The 15,271-nt window shown below is 31.9% G+C and overlaps 2 protein-coding genes across 2 annotated transcripts; one reads left to right on the forward strand and one right to left on the reverse strand.

Moving 5' to 3' along the window:
- The first annotated feature begins 1,207 nt into the window (after positions 1-1,207).
- On the forward strand, positions 1,208-8,462 carry LOC146535680 (uncharacterized). The gene is made up of 4 exons (XM_085191610.1): positions 1,208-1,347; positions 2,767-2,934; positions 5,515-5,614; positions 8,310-8,462. The coding sequence occupies exons 1-4, from the start codon at positions 1,293-1,295 to the stop codon at positions 8,431-8,433; spliced, it is 447 nt and encodes a 148-aa protein (XP_085047736.1). The 5' UTR covers positions 1,208-1,292; the 3' UTR covers positions 8,434-8,462.
- Positions 8,463-8,625: 163 nt separating this feature from the next.
- On the reverse strand, positions 8,626-9,638 carry LOC146535681 (uncharacterized). The gene is made up of 2 exons (XM_085191609.1): positions 9,427-9,638; positions 8,626-9,311 (listed from the first exon to the last, which is right to left on the reverse strand). The coding sequence occupies exons 1-2, from the start codon at positions 9,464-9,466 to the stop codon at positions 8,776-8,778; spliced, it is 576 nt and encodes a 191-aa protein (XP_085047735.1). The 5' UTR covers positions 9,467-9,638; the 3' UTR covers positions 8,626-8,775.
- Between the last annotated feature and the right edge of the window lie 5,633 nt (positions 9,639-15,271).

Below are 15,271 nucleotides of genomic sequence, written 5' to 3' on the forward strand. Positions count from 1 at the left end.
GAAAAAAAAACTTTTTCATTTTTGAGAATTATTTTTTTTCCGAATTATATTAGGCTTTTATAGAGTAGTTAAAACTGTGGTTTCATTTAAAGTGGCGCTGACAATTCCACCCTGTATATTAAGAATAAGATTATTTTGATAGTAGTAAACCATAAAACATTACTTGAAGGAAAAAATCAAGCTTCTAAATCATCTTATATGAAATTAGCCGCGATTATAAAACCTAGGGTAGGTATAGCTAAAACTATGAAATTTGGCAAGAAGTGAGAGCTTGTAGTACAAATAAAGAAAAAAATACAAAAAGTGAAACAAACAAAAAAATATTATAAACTTAAAATTCCTAGTTCATTTCATACAAAATGGATGCATACGTCTGCAAACTTAAGTTTGTCAACTTTTATAAATTGTACTTCCCGTAGACGTATAGTCCTGAAATTGTTACGGAATCCTCGGAATGCGAGTCGGACCGAGGATCGGTTTTTTTTCCATAAATATTTACGTTTAATTGAGAGAGCAAATAGTACCCGTAGTAATAACCTCATATTTAAATATGAAGCTATCTTCTATCGGCGTCTGACTATAATAGGTGGTTACGAGTTCCGTCTCCCACTCGGGGATATGAATTATTTTCATTTTCATTTGATTTGACACTAGGTTCTCCCTCAAACCTGCTATGTGAAAAGAAACGTGTATATGTTATGTTAGTATATTATGTTAGTATGTATGTTATATTAGTATTGTAAAACAAATTTACACTTTATTTTCACTACGTTCTAGCAAATCTGATATTTTAAATTGAATGTTAGCTTTTGATTACGCGGCGCATTTCATGCGAAATGCAGCAAATACCATGCATAAATGCTCGTGTCTTTTGATTGCGTTGATTTTTTCTCTAAATATTTTATACTAATTTCAGCTTTTATGTTAATTTCAGCTCCACGCAAACTTGAAATAAATGGTCTTGACAGACAACTCAGTGATCCTATAAGGGTTCCTTTTTTTTCCGTTTACGTTAGAAAATGGGTTAAAATAATAAAATGAACTAGATCATAGACTACATACAGCTAAATGTAACCTAGTTATTAGGCGGCCTTTACAATTATAGCGTTTTTTATTTTGTTTATTAACTTTTTGCCGATTTGAACCGTTACACGAGTAATCGCGGGTGTTCATGAAATTAAGTGCTTCACACAAGGCGTCTGACGAGCCGGCATAGGTATAAAGTATATAAGTGGTCAGAATGGAGACACAAGCCAGTTTCATCCCAGCACTTGAGGAGATACAACGTCGACATGCAGCGCGCTATTTTGCTCGTACTCGCAGCCATCGCAGCCGTGGCACTGGCAGGTTAGTGCCCTCCTGTTTTTGCTATCATTTAAGCTGACTCGGCGACTATATCCCTTTTTATTCAAGGAGAGTATGAGTAATGTCCGATTTATTATAGTTAAGGTTGTTAAAAATCGCTTACTCATTTCCATCTTCATTACATTTTTTGTCAAATAATGTGAATTATCCCGGAATGGCGTATAAGCCAGACAGCCTTCGGAATTTCTGGCGTTGCCTGTGACGATAACGATGTACTCTATAAAAAATAAGATCTATCAGTAAACTTAAATAATTTTACCAATGAAAAGCTCTACTCTAGAGCTTTTCTTTCTATAAATATAAATAAAGGATACATGTTTGCAGTATAATGTGTTTTGTAATGTTTGCCCTCTTTTTTTGAAGTCAGTTAAAAAAGAATATAGTCATTTAAGTATTTAAATTCTTAAATGACCTGTTGTATTTTTGAAATTATTGTATACTCAGTCTTTGAGACTTTTGAGAAAAATGTGTGTTTAAAACTTAGACATAGATTTTAGTTTACTATTGGTTTATTAATATACAAATTATATTAATAAATATATAGATTTTATCAATAAATTAAAAAATAACAATGCATAGATTTAGATAGCGTGATAAAAGGTTATTTTTTTCAATTTCAAGAGCTTTCGATTGAACTTAGCTTCGAGTCCAGTTTCAACCATTGATAATTTATATTAAATTCTCATAGCTCATGTTAAAGTGATTTTTGATGAAGTCATGTTCTGAGGTCGGAATATAAAAGATCACGAATTATAGTATTCATTGGCAGTGATGATCTCAAGGCGAATGATTAACACCTATTGAAAAAATCTCCAATTAAATCATGAATAGTCTAGTGTATTTACCTACTATTGAATTATATGTAGATGACGTAATAGTTTAAAGGATGAGCAGAGAAAATTTATTTATTGTAGGATGGAAGTTAGAATTAGACAGTCGAAATTTTTGTAGATAAATTTTTGCTTCCATTATTTAATGCTTTTAATTATTTTTGAAAGGCTTATAACCTCTTGCAGTTCCACTTAAGCGCACTGAATCGCAACTCTTTTTATACTTGCTATGGAATTCACTGTTTATAACATATAAACTTTGCTTTGCTCAATTTTCATAGCGCGAGGAACTATTCTACAATTTCAGCTTAGCAGGAATTCTTCGCTCGATATCACAGACTAAATTTTATTACAATAAAGTAGCTTACACAATAATCAACTTTTCATGAAAGCTGAATAAAGCATATATAAATTTCATTATACTGATATTGCGTGTTATTAGAATATTATTGACGACGCTGCGGCATTTTCATAAAATACATAAAATGTTTAACATATAAGATTTGAGAATTAATTATTAATTTTGACTTCAATATGGACCAGATTAATGACATTTCTTTCAATATTTCAGAGGGCCAATACTACGTGCCTCGTGCGTACTATGTGATTGATGCGGAAGGTCACGCTTCAGCCCCGGTGCCGCTCCGTAGGCTGCGCCGGTCGGTAGCGCCGTACCCAGCGTATTCAGGCGCAGATGCTAATGCCAATGCCAACGCAAATGCCTATTCTGGAGGAGGAGGTAGTATAGTTTGATTTTAATTACAAAGTGCAACATAACTATTATCACAGATAATATTAAAAAACATACTAAACTTTAAAATAAATGAATTCAACATTTATATATGTTATTGTTTCAAATCTAAAGGTTAAAAACTTACACAAATATATACATATGTATTTAAAATATTATTAATTATGAATAATTCGCTTAATTGTCACCATATTTTCTATTTATTGAACTTGAACATTGAATTTTGGAGATCTTTAATAAAACTGTTAAGTATATATTTGCTAATTTTTACTATTACGAAATTTGAAAGACTTTCTTTCTCATTAAAAGGGCAAAGACCTGAATACTATGGTTGCGCATTGTTTGCACTTGACTACCAGTAACGTATGTACGTGTCTGTCGAGACGCTCCATCCTGTTGGGTGTTAATAAGTTCCACGAAAGCTCCTAAACCAAGAGCTCTGTTTGAGCTTCATACTAACTTAGTAAAGGGACATATTTTGTTCATTGTTTTTTTTTCATAATAATAATGAAGTAGGTATTAAAGAAAATAATAAAATATTTAAATATTAAAAAACTTCAATGATTTTCAAAAGTTAATATCAACTAAATACTTAAATATCAACCTAAAATAGAAGTGTATTATCCATAAGACGTAGTATAGATATAAATAAATAAAAAAAAAATAGATATAAATAGTTTGTAATTATTGGAATCACTTAAAATGCATTAAGTAAAAAGGTTAAAAACCGTAAAATATTAACAAGCACTTTATATTTCCTGGTGTAGCTCCGTAACGGATCGATAAATATGTTTGATGTACCTACTTACCTACAAGTATTTAATAGCAAATCGAATTGATTTAAATATTTTTATTGGCTTAAAATAAACAAAAAGCCTTTGGGCTAATTAGTATTTACAAATTAGTGTTAACTCCATCGTAATTCATACCCGGGGTTTTTCTAGTTTAGATATATCCCACATAGTAAGTCTATAAAATATGTTAATATCTCTAATGATATTGTCATGGGGTTCTGTCTGGCTATCATACGAAAAGCTCGAGAATTACAAGAAGATATTTTCAATGTATATAAGACAACCATAAATATTTAATTAATTTATTAAACTAAGCGTAACATCTTAAATAATGGCAGGAAATGAAATGGCAAAAAATGAGATTCGTTTGCCGGAAATCTTGTTGCTACTAGTCATTTCCCTTTGAAGTACTATATCTTACTAGCTGCTTTAGAACCGGAAGTGAGTTCATTAACAAATATTTTATTATTTACTTATTAGAAAACAGATAAGCAATAAAAATAAATTGTAATAAGCAATATAAGAATTTTGACATAACTTGATATCAACGTGTATGGCTCAGTTGGTCAGTTTCCAAGAGGCACGGGTTCAAATCCTGCTATGTTCAAATTATTACATGTTTTCTAAAAAGTATCTTTCTTTTCTAAGCGTGGAATAAAGCTTTAAAAATATATTTTATAATTTATTTATCAAACTTTGAGATAGAGCCTATAGAGCTTTACGTTTAGCATTTGGCTATTATAACATAGTTTTCTAATAACTATTATAGTCTTTAACCAGATATTTTTTAAGTGAAGTATTCTGTATAGTACTGAGGTAATCTTTTTTCATTAAATAATTTAATTAATACTTTTTTTATCATTAGATATATTTTGAAAAAAAATAAGCTTGGAATATTATAAGATTCATTACGAATTTATTATTATATAGGCATACCTAATTGAATATGTACGAATATATATTTACGGGATACTTGATTAAGCCTATAGGTAAACTTACGTTAAATATTATAACTATACCTACATACATGTTTACATTACAGAAACATACTAACATTTTTAATTCATATAACTTACTATAGCTGCAAGTATTAAATCAAGTAACAAATATATAATATTTCTATTACATATTTTTCCTTAACTTAATAAATTATAATATCAAAATGCTAAACACATATAGTACATAGGTATTTCATGCATTAAGTACGATACTTATATCGATAGGTTCCATGTAAATCAACGTTGCATTTCCACTGCATAATTTAACCAAGTATTAACAGTAGAAATGGACGTGTAAAGCAAGTTCAATTGCCGGCGGCGTCGTCTCCGTTCGTCTAACGGTCCGTAAACACCGGTCATCGGCTATTTGTACCAAGCAAGTGATCTGTTCTAATTTCATGTAGAACACTTATAAATAACTTAGAGAATTTGTATGTTACATTTTGTAGGACCTGTTATTGCATGAACTACTTTTTGTAATTAGTGAAATATACAATTGAGACCTGAGTAAGCTCAGTTTTTAGCTGTGTGATATATTTCTTAAGCGATAAAGAATAAAAATAACTATACACAAATGCAAATAAAATTAATACAGTTATTTATCGCTAGTTACGTTTTTATTATTTTAACTAGATACTTTCGCAATACGCTACCAAAATTTGATAGTAAAAATTCTCAATATCATAAATACTCATAAAAACTTATAAATACTTATAAATACTCATAAATAATATATAAGGAAGTACGCGCTCAAATTTCACTTTGTTATTTTCCAGATGCTAATGCAAACGCTAATGCCAACGCTTATGCGCGTGGAAATGGCGGTTGGGATCTTCCTGGCTGGTCATACGGCGCATCCAACCCTAAAGCTTTAAGGTAATTGCAATAATGTTATTGATTATTTAATGTTATTGTTGTATATTTATCAAAAATAATGATAGAGTATTGCCACCAATAATCGACACAGACAGAAATAAAAAAATAAGTATAAAGTTTAAAACAATAATTAGGAACAAAAATAATTATATAAATTTTAAGCTACAAAATATAATTAGTAAGTATATATTATATTAGATAAAAATAATTGTTAATTATATTTTGCGGCAAATGGAAAAATGCAGTTTAAAAGAACCAGTTAATGACATTCGGCAAAGAAAAGCTAACTTCAAAAATAATAATTTCATTACAAAGTTATGTAAAAGATATATTTAGCAATTCATAAAATAAATTATATATAACTGTCCTGATAAAAAAAAATAAGCAATACCTTGCGCTTGACCTCTTAACAATTTTTAAGCTGCAATTTTTAAATGCAGATAATTTCGCTGTATGTACGTTTCAATTTACCGTCTTTAAATAAAATAGCGAGAAAAAAATATATTGTGCTAAATGTCATCAGGAAGTATAATATAATAAGATTACTGCATTTAGTGTTCAAATTTAAGAAATATATCGCTTTTCTCGCAAGTTAAAAAACGTTGCGATCATTGGTAATTGTCAGTTACCTACGGGTGACATTATCCTTAATTTATGTAACCTATAGTTTTTATTTGATTATATAATTTATATAATACAAAAGCATATATCTTATTTATGTCTTATAACATATTGTACGTCTACTGCTAGTAGTGAAGGTAACACTACATTAATTGTAACTGAGTATTAGTTGCACGCCATTGCGTTACAGTTGAATAAGTAATTGAAAAAATAAATTAATACAATTTTTATTACACTTTGATCTATACAATTTATTTACATATCATTAAATTAAATTATTTTAATTTACCATTATGCTGCGCTTAGTTCAATGTAGTTATTAGATTAGTATACTCAAAGTTATTTCGTTCGTCATAGTAATTTTCTACAAAACTGTATTGTAACGAAAAATGTTTGCTTTAGTAAATAAAAGTTCCTACTTAACATTCCGATTCATGTAATAAAATGAAAAAATACAATAATCAACAACACTCATTAAACTTTTTGTTTTATTTTTCATAGGCACTAACTGATAGTTCTCTAAGGAACTAAAATAACTCCATGGTGTGGGCTCATCCATTCAGACGCATTTTCCACCAGTTGCAAGCACGCGCCGCCTCGAGCCTGCGCATCGCCGTGCAACTGCCGGAAGATATATTTATTATAATTAATTTTCTGTACTAAATACTAATAAACATATTTTAATTGTTATGTAGTCTTATTCATTTCTTGCACTCCATTATAAAAACATCTATTAAGCTAATTAATCACGCATCAATTTCACCTTCACGTTATACTAGCTTGATTGGAAAGTAGAAAGGAAATAAAAGAAACACAATGAGCGACATACACTTTGACGGCTTAAGTAATTTAAGTAGCGGATATTTATGTGATATATTTTCAATTTTATAAAAAAATAGTAAGAAATATCTAAAATAAATCGAAAAAGAATAATAAGTATACATATAAGTGTAAAGAAATCAAACACCTCGAGGCTTTTACAGAACTTATATTTTTTCCAGGGCTAAATACCATTAGGCTTGTACAATTTATATCTCAGGACTTTTACAGAACTTATACTTCTTCCAGGGCTAGATACCATTAGGCTTGTACAATCTTAAATTATAATACAATATTTTATTCTAGAGGACCTCTTTCCTCTTCAGCTCCAAATCTAAAAGTGCGCATCAGAATTTTCATCACATCAAGTGTCTTTTTTAAATTGTCAACTCGCGCTAGTTCTATGTATAAATTTTCAAATATATCTTTTTATTAAACAAAGAGGTTGATTTACATTTTATCGTGAATATAAAAACAAAAAAACTATTTATATAAAATCCTTACATAAGTAAGGGAAATAAAATTCTAATTGTCGCTCAGTCCTCCAGAGTGGCAGCTACTAGCGAGAATGTCACGGTGACAATGAAGAAGAATGTGGTCACGTCGAACGAATGAGTGATGATAGAATGGCAAAAAAGATTTATGACGGAAAAGTGAGTGGTAAAAGAGGTAGGGGGTTGACGAGGTCTCCGTTTGACTTTTGAAAACACAGTATTAAAAATACTGGAGGAAGGTCACGTAAAAAGTATGAGGACCTGCCGGAGGGCATGTATGAAGAGGTTGATGACAGTGGACGAGGCGAAAGAGGTATGTAGAGACCGTAGCTTTTGGCGCTCTCCCTAACTACCCCGCTAGAGATAATTGTTAAGCGCATATACCGCATAAAGCAAAGCAGGCAGAGAGAACTTAGTGTCAAGTCACCCTGTTTTCCGTTTTCCATCCGAATTCGCTGTGGCGGATCAATGGATCACGGACAACGGTCATTGTTTTGCCAGGGCACAAAAAATAGGCGCAATAAAAGTAATAATTATATTTTATTATAAGCTGGCGCATCAATCAATCACATTTCATCATAAATTAGTGACTAAAACGCTATAAGCTATTTTATTATAGTTTCATCATATCACAACTTTTTATGTGAAAGTGGAATAAACACCCATCCTCACAAACTTTCACATTTATAATATTAGTAAGAAGGATATTCATATATTTTTTATTATAAGTTAATAATATTATTGTTTTTTCTTATTTTCAGTGCTGGGGAATCTACACGTCAGTTTGGGCCCGTTGCAGGTCGTTCGGTATCTGCGAGCACATCCGTCGGCGTTGATTCTTATGGCAAAGGATATTATGATCAATATGCCTCCGTTTCTAATTAATGAGCTTATAAAATTGTCGTTAGTCATTTGTTTCAAAGTGTAATTTTAATGTATTTCCTTGTGAAATTTTACTAAAATATTAAAACATCACTAACTTTATTAGGTACCTATAAGATAAAAGGATTCTTACAAATAAATATTCAAATAAAATAAGCACAAAAGAAAGTTTTTATCTTATTTTTATTTAGTTAAACACATATAATCATAATACTGCTGAACAAGCCTCCTTATCATATTCTAATTCTATAAAAGCTCCATAACTAAGTACTAACCTCATAAGTTAATTAAAGAAAATATTTAATGTAAAAAAGTAATTACACATACATAAAAATGTAATAGAATTTATTTTCGTGGCAGTTCCAGTCTATACTGAGGTATATTGTAGTTGTATCCAGGAGAAGGCACAGGAGCAGGTTGAGGTTGAGGTATTGGTTGTGGTGCTGGCTGTGGTATTATGGGCACATGCGGAGGCGTCACAATCACAGCGTCGTCCGTCAGCCCCACATCGCGGCCGGCTGGAAACAAATGCTGGCGATACTCCCTATTATAATATTGTGGTTGAAAATTTTGGGGCACACCATATTGTTGTTGAGGTACACCATATTGTTGTTGGGGCACACCATATTGTTGTTGTGGTACACCATATTGTGTTGGTAGCTCCATGCGTCCAAACATGTTTTCTAAGAAAGGAAATTTATTTGTCAATTTGGTCCATAGGCTTGGATTTCCGCCAACTTGATTGCTTCCTTGACCGCTGCCCCAAAATATTCTTTGAGATGGTTCAAAGCCGAAATTTGGATTTACTTCCACCGCAAATGGATCGTTTGGCCCTACATTATAAGGCAACTCCCGTCGTATATTGTAGCATACAACGACACCTAAAATAGAATAAAAATTAATGAAATCACACATCAGTAAATATCACAAATTATATTAAAAATAATAATAATTGTATTAATATTATAAACCTAATATGTACATATAGATACGTACCTAACATACTACAAAACAAGACGGCGGTTGATGCATACATATTCGCACGAGTTACTGAGCCTCAACTGTGTATCATTGTTGCTAGTGATGGCCTTTATACTGGCTCTGTTTACTCCTAAAAGTGGACCTTGAAGAAAAATTCTCGTAACCCAATATTGAAAGTGTGAGGTAATGTATGGTGAGGTAGCGGCTCACCCAGCGGATGGCACGGCTGGACAATAGGCGCGACATCTAGGTGACTCGTGCGCCGTCTGCATGCACAGGCTGTGACAAAACGTACCTACTTTTTTCGATTGATACGCTAAACTTGTCATGTACTTAATAAATCGGAGAGGACCAGTTGCGTAACTTACGTAACTGCTTAAAATAATCTTATATGCCACTGCAGTGAGAAGGTTCGACGGCTAATAATTTATAGCAGTTACATCTAAATATCACTATATTAAACGTACAAATGTTATCTTATAAAAGTTTCTTTTAATAGTCATGAAAGCAATAAAATCAGGACGTCAATCTTGGCAATAAATATTTGAGCAATTGTAGCATTTTCAGTATAAGTAAATATAATCTGTAAAAGTAGCGGATCTTTGTTGCATTAAAAGCTCGTTACACTTAATTTCTCATTAATATATTATTGATGAGTAAGTAGATAGAGTTAAGGCTAGTTGTGGCTCGTGGCGCAGGGGTTCAAGCGTGTGACTGTAACCACGACAGGTTGTAGATTCGATCCCGACTTGAGGAAATGATATTTTTAACCGACTTCTGTAAGAAAAGGAGGTTATAAATTCGACTGTATTTTATATTTTTTTTCATCTTTTCGCTATGGTGGCGCGGCAAAGCGCGGCGTTGAGTTCCGCCACAAAACACGCAATGACTCCAAATCTTGGCAGAAAATGGGGAACGGAGTATTTCAACACTATATAAAAGCGTAAAGCTAAAAAAAGATAAGTGGAATAAAAATAAATAAATTATAATAAATATTTTTGCACGTCCTGTGTACCATAAAAATATATGAAAAATGCACTGAAGTGTGTAGGTGTGTTTGCTCAACGTAATCGGCATTATTCATAAGATAACAAGTATTTGTCTTTGATAGTTGTCACGGTGTTGTCGTAGTACGTAGTATAGAAGCGTTTTTTGAAATGTTGCCCAATAGGTACAGTTTTACTCACGATTTGGAGTAATCATTCAAAATTGTTAAGGCGGTGTTGTGTTTTTGGTCTGGTTTACTTTTTCTTTTTAGGGTTCAGTATCTCAAAAGGAAAATAAAGGGTTCAGTATTTCAAAAGGCAAAATTAAATAATGGAACCCTTATAGGATGATTTTGTTGTCCATCTGTTCAAATGTCAAAAACATTTATATTGATATCGCGTGCAAGTATCAAGTTAGCTAATATTAAATTTTTAGGTCTACGGTCCCTAAAAGCTCAGAACAAATCAGGCTTCCTAGTCGCCGCAATCAAAAGATACGAACATTTATACATGGATTTTGCTGTATTTTGTATGAAATTCTCCGCGTAATCAAAGACTAGGGTGCTTCCCGAGGACGAAAGAGTTACGAAATTTGGCAGGAAATGAGAGCTTACAATATAACTAAAGAAAAAATCTGAAAAGTGAAAATTATATCATGGATATAAATCATTACGAACGTATATTTGTAGTTAGTTTCATACAAAATGAGTGCTTACGTCCGCAATCTTGAGTTTGTCTTCTTTGTAAGTAACGACTTGTACTTCTCGTACCTACAATCTTGGAATTGGTTCGGAAACCTCGATGGGCGATGCCGATTCCCACTTGATTTTTTTTATTATTCAATTAAGTACATAAATGTATTTTTCTCTTATTTTATGCCCATTGTAAATTTAGTTATATTACAATTTATAGTTACAAATAGGTACATCTATGGACATACATATAACATACATGTCCATATTTCGTTATTATTACTAAATACAAGCCGAAACATTAATCAGATTCTTATCTCAAAATCAAGTTAAAAGTTCAGCTAAGATTAGCAAATTAGGAATTTGGTCAATGGGTCACTAATTCAACTATTTTAACATGTCTATTAATTTATTGAAATAATAAATAACCAGAAAAACATAAATTACCTTTATTTTTATTTGTAAATTTAAAATATAAGTATAATAAAAATATTTTTCTTAATTTCATAAATTAATGTCATACTAATAATTTCGTATATATGTATATTTATTTCAGGAAGGGAAATTCAATCCATGTTACAGAAATAATATCAAAAGTGAAATAATTTAGTTTTAATAAAACATTAAAATATACTAAAATAATATTGTTGATTAAGGTCAATAGCATTTTCCGGTAACTCTAGTCCACGAGGTCTAAGCTGTGTATTTGTGATGTGTCATTTGCTTGGCGCAAACTGCTTTTTGACAACAACCGGCTTACCCTTGTATCGAAAGCAGGCTCACATATTAAATTATTAATATTTAATTTTTCGATTGATGTATCAAAAGTAGTAGATAAAAAAACTCACTGTAAATTAAGTTAAAAATGTACGAAATCTTCACAGAAAAGAAAGAAAAAAATTATGGACACAATTGTGAACAAGCTGTTCGTGTTATTATATAAACATAAAACAGATATTATAAAAAAATACATATTTCTTCATGTAAATTACTTGCATAATTTACTAACACTGGTGTAAGTTCAAGTGCGTATAACATATACGGTACACCACATACGGTTTTTATTTATGACATATTAAATGCCAAAATTATCAAGAGAGCTTTCGATCAGCTTATTTTGCAATGAGTGTTTTAAGTAGGCGAAACACCATAAGTTAAAAGCTGGCTTTATGTAATAGGTACAAGATTACAAAAGGAGCAGCGTAAAATATTCGAATAGCCAATGTCATGTTCTAAAAACAATGAAATTAAATATACTTATAAAATCGAATAAATAAATCAGCTTCGCGCTGTATCCCGCACACAGCAGGGTAGGCAGAGGGAACCTAGTGTTAAGACACTCCCTTCCCCACTTCCTGCCGAATTCTGGAGGTATTGTGTGTTAAGTGGCAGACCTCAACGCCGCGCCTCGACACCAGAGCGAAGAAATGAAAATATAAACGTAAATAAATATTGCACTTCCTCGAGTGGTGATAGAACCCACAACCGTCGCATTACAGTCACACCCTTGTGCCGCTGCGCCACGACGGATACTTAACATGTATTTTAGGTTATGTACTTTAGCCATTACGCATACATATTTTCATATAACTAGGTATATAAAATTTAGTGAGAAGGTAGTATGAGTTCGTTAACATTTTTCAGACAAATGAGAATTTTTTAAATTCTTAGCACGTAAGATTGTACGAGTATTTACTGCGCCGGTTACGTCTTACATTTTTTATTTATTTTAATTTGTTAAAAGTTTGCCCAATTGCAAATGCGTATAGATATTTGTATTGGTTGTAAGTAATAAAATGTCTAACATTTATTTAGTTTTATTTGAAGTAGAATAATATTGTTTGTCTTTCTCATACCAATGTTGTAAGTACGCATAATTTATATTAAGGAAAATATTAACTTTTTTTAATGTAGAGCTAGAGGAGCAAATTTTTGTCAATATTTTTTTTTTCGCTTCACGCTTTATCCCGTACATTGTAGGCAGAGAGAACCTAGTGTTAAGACACTCCGTTATCGACTTTCCGCCGAATTCTGGAGGCATTGCGTGTTGAGTGGCGAAACTCATCTCCGTGCTTTACCTCGTTTCCAAAGCGAGGAAAATAATATATTTAATATTTTATTCCCTCGAGTGGGAATCAAACCCGCAACCTCCCGCGTCTACGCTTGTGCCCCTTCGCCACGACTGGCATCGAAGTTTGTCATGTCAATCATTGTGTAAATTAAATTACTTTTTCTAAGAATATTATAAATATTATCAGATATAACCATATCATATAGTTATAATACAAAATTATTATAATGACAAATCTGTTTATAAAACCATTAGTATCAAGACGCTTATTTACACTTCGATTTAAAACAAGTCAGTAAATCAAGTCAATTTAAAAATATAAATCTAGAACTATTCTAAAGATTAATCAAAAATAATGATATTACAAATTAGAGGTTAAAGAACTCTTAAAAAATTCTATATTTGTCAAATCCACCTATTTTCACGATAGCAAACAAAAGTTATCCGGATGTGATGTTTCGAATACATTCAATATTGTAAAAAATCATTCATGCAAGAATCTACATGTGAACTCGACAATGAAACAAAAAATAAAACAAGAAAATATATTAAATGGACAATATTCATTCCATATACAATATATTTTAAGCCACAACAACTACTACTATTAAATACGAATCGCATAATTAGAATGGCCCTGACATCTTCAAAAACTTCTTAGGTCAATATACATATACAAGACGATTGTGGGTTCGATTCCCACTCGAGAAAATAAAATATTTAATATTTTCATTTTCTTCGCTCTGATGTCGAGACAAAGCCCAGTGCTCACTTTTTTTTTTTTTTTTCGAACATGTGGATAATGCTGTTAGCCCTATTGGCTTTTACAGCGACACCGGTTGGGTAGGGAAGAGGGTACTCTGTCCCTGAAGAAATGCAAGCACTAAGTGGCTGCCTGCGAGGAAGTCGACGACTGTAAGGGCCGTCGAGCGGACTGGGATTTCACCTATGCTAAGCAAACTAGCCGCGACATGAAGTCGCGACTGGGGACAAATTAGACTACTCTAAGGGAGCTAACGGTCCCTAACCGCTGGGCCCGACCGCGCCGAGACGCGACCGAGCCGTTGAATAAGCTGGACTTCGTCGTCGATTCCGTCGACGACGGTGTTTGTGTCGTGTGTGAGTAGTGTGTTTCCTACCTACATACGGGGCATTCGCTATAGTAATGGCGTCATCGGAGTCTAAACCAGTGCTCACATAAAATATATGTACCTAAGTATAATCTTTCGAGTGGGGACCGAATGCATTGAAAAAATAAATTAAATTCATAGTTAATTGTTAAATGATTTTGAAAAATATAATGTTATGCAATAAGATAAGTATAGAGTAGATACGTTTATATGTTTAAAATATCAGCTTGTCACAAAATGGAGATATTTCCTGCTCTATGTGTTTCGGAATTTACATAATTGATCAATTATAACCATAGCAGTAGCGTTTAAATATTTTAAATGCTAATGTAAATTTGTTTCTGAGCTTTATGAAAAATTATTGTATTCCCTCGTTACAGTTTGATGTCTCAGATTTTGGTTAATAATTTGCCTTATTATTATTAATAACTGTTTTGTTTTCTTATTACTAAGAAATATAAATATGACATAGTATATTTTGGAATAAAAAACTATTTATCAATACATTAACACACTCGCTAGCGAGGGTGAAGTCATACAAGGCAACTACCGTCTTATCAGGCTTGAAATATTTAGGATTTTCCTGATGAATAAAAAAATATATTTTGATTTATAATAGTAAACAAATAACATACGTGGGCGGTGTATTACAGCATTTTGTAATGAATTATTTATTTCTTATATACAACGTTCTTGCGCTCGTGAACAATGGATGAGTCGCATGATTTTATCTGCATATATTAGACAACGAGGTGATTTACGGAAATTGTTCACAAGATTAACAATCTAGTATTTATATAATATTTACTAAATTAAATCAATAGATAAAAGATATTTATTATATATATTTTTTTCAAATTACGTGTTATAGGGTATGTAACCTTGAGGGCGTCGTCGTAGTGCAGGACACTAGGGTGTGACTGACGTGAAACGCTACGGTGATGGGTTCGATCTCCATTCGAGGATATGAATTATTATTTA

Source organism: Heliconius melpomene, chromosome 10, assembly GCF_056956725.1.
Source record: "Heliconius melpomene rosina isolate 202511_hmr_F chromosome 10, ASM5695672v1, whole genome shotgun sequence".
NCBI classification, from domain to species: domain Eukaryota; kingdom Metazoa; phylum Arthropoda; class Insecta; order Lepidoptera; family Nymphalidae; genus Heliconius; species Heliconius melpomene.

What these genes read in the sequence shown, in the direction of transcription:
- LOC146535680 (XM_085191610.1), top strand. Translation starts at nt 1,293, where the DNA reads ATGCAGCGCGCTATTTTGCTCGTACTCGCAGCCATCGCAGCCGTGGCA. An exon ending in CGCAGCCGTGGCACTGGCAG is followed by an intron (nt 1,348 to 2,766) that starts GTTAGTGCCCTC and finishes TCAATATTTCAG; the next exon opens with AGGGCCAATACTACGTGCCT. An exon ending in TGCCTATTCTGGAGGAGGAG is followed by an intron (nt 2,935 to 5,514) that starts GTAGTATAGTTT and finishes GTTATTTTCCAG; the next exon opens with ATGCTAATGCAAACGCTAAT.
- LOC146535681 (XM_085191609.1), bottom strand. Translation starts at nt 9,466, where the DNA reads ATGTATGCATCAACCGCCGTCTTGTTTTGTAGTATGTTAG. An exon ending in CTTGTTTTGTAGTATGTTAG is followed by an intron (nt 9,312 to 9,426) that starts GTACGTATCTAT and finishes ATTCTATTTTAG; the next exon opens with GTGTCGTTGTATGCTACAAT.